The sequence below is a fragment of the Cucurbita pepo genome, unplaced genomic scaffold (genome assembly GCF_002806865.2).
Source record: "Cucurbita pepo subsp. pepo cultivar mu-cu-16 unplaced genomic scaffold, ASM280686v2 Cp4.1_scaffold001092, whole genome shotgun sequence".
NCBI lineage: Eukaryota > Viridiplantae > Streptophyta > Magnoliopsida > Cucurbitales > Cucurbitaceae > Cucurbita > Cucurbita pepo.
In genome coordinates, this window is record NW_019647288.1 from 6,981 (window position 1) to 8,609 (window position 1,629).

Genomic DNA, 1,629 nt, shown 5'->3' on the forward strand with positions numbered 1-1,629 from the left:
ATTTGAATGCATCCCCCCATGCCAATAAAACACAAAGTATTAATTCATAAACAAACAAATAGTAAGTTCAGTGTAGGACAAGATAAATTATTTGATGAAGGCGTGTATATTAAATTTATATCTAATAACTTAGGAGACATGAAATTATTTGAATTTATTAAATCCATCGTCTAAGTATAAATATTCCCATTCATGACAAGAACCTTTGTCCCTTCACTCAAATTAAAAAAAAAAAAAAAAANGAGGGCCACCGTTGCTCCAGTGGGGAAGCGATGGGGGCGGAGGGGGAAGATGGTGAAGAAGAGGGAGGAGATTGAGAAGCAAAGAATGACACACATAGCTGTTGAACGCAATAGGAGAAAGCAAATGAATGAGTATCTGTGTGTGCTGAGATCCATGATGCCTTCTTCTTACACCCAAAGGGTAAGTAATCTCATCCATATCCCATCTTCTTCCATTGCATAATAATGATAAGAAAAGGTTTTAATTTGCAGGGAGATCAGGCGTCAATCGTGGGAGGGACCATCAAGTTGGTGAGGGAGTTAGAACAGCTTGTGCAGTGGTTAGAGGGAAAGAAGCAAAGGCATGAACATATTTGTTATGCCGGCCAGGATTATTCAGGGGAATCGAAGGTGGAGGTGAGGGTGATAGAGAGCTACGCCAATATAAAAATAAGGGCGGAGAATCGGCCGAAACAGCTTCTAAAAGTGGCGCTGGAATTGCATTCTCTTCAACTTTTGATTCTTCACGTCAACGTCACTACCATCCACCAAATGGTTTTTTATTGTTTTAGCGTTAAGGTAAGAGATAGAGTATTAAGTTCTTAAATATGAGATCAGAATCTTACTTTGGCCTAAATTATTACTTTTTTTTTTTTTTTTNGTTGATTGAATTATTTGAATATGGCAGATTGAAGATGGATGTGAACTAAGCACTGTGGGTGAGATTACTGCAGATGTGAATCAAATGTTCCAACGGATCCTTATGGAAAAGGGTGACTAGTTTCAATGCCAATATATAATTTTTAATGTTATAGCATTTTCTTTTTTAAGTTTTAATCTCATTAATGTCCCTTTTGCAACGTTCTAATGATGATTTCCAATATTAAAACACTACCTCTTTTCGATTATTTTTTTTTTAATTTACTATATTGTTCTTCATTTTTTCTTATGGTTTGATATTGAAAAATATTTATTTTTTAGTTTAAATATGTCGTGATAAATTTGAACTTTTAATAATGAATATATAAATTCTCATTGAAAATAACGTCTATTTAACTTATTATCATAAAAAAAACTACGGGAAGTTTTTTATTTTTATTTATATATATATATATAATGGGGAAGGAGGGGTGAAAGAAAGAGGAAGATGGGGTAAAAGAAAAAAAATAGAACATCTTATTTAAAAAAAGAAAAAAAAAACAAATGAAAAAAATAATTTTTAATAAAAAAACATTAATAATTAATTGGGAAGGGAGGGAGGAACGAAAAAGAAAGTAAATTTTTTAAAGAAAAAAAATCAAACGAATATTTATTTTTCAAAGCTAAGAGAACATCAATACAACTGATCATAGATAAGGATAAAAGTATAGTTTGTGGTTGACGACAATGCGGTCAAACCTCCGGAACT

The 1,629-nt window shown here is 32.4% G+C and overlaps 1 protein-coding gene across 1 annotated transcript; it reads left to right on the plus strand.

Moving 5' to 3' along the window:
• Positions 1 to 264: 264 nt before the first annotated feature.
• Positions 265 to 1,129, plus strand: LOC111786146 (transcription factor bHLH94-like; the record flags this gene model as incomplete). The annotated part of the gene is given in 3 exon segments (XM_023666487.1): positions 265 to 423; positions 495 to 800; positions 910 to 1,129. Coding segments are annotated over 3 exon segments (558 nt in total), but the record flags the coding sequence as incomplete, so codon positions are not given.
• Positions 1,130 to 1,629: the final 500 nt, after the last annotated feature.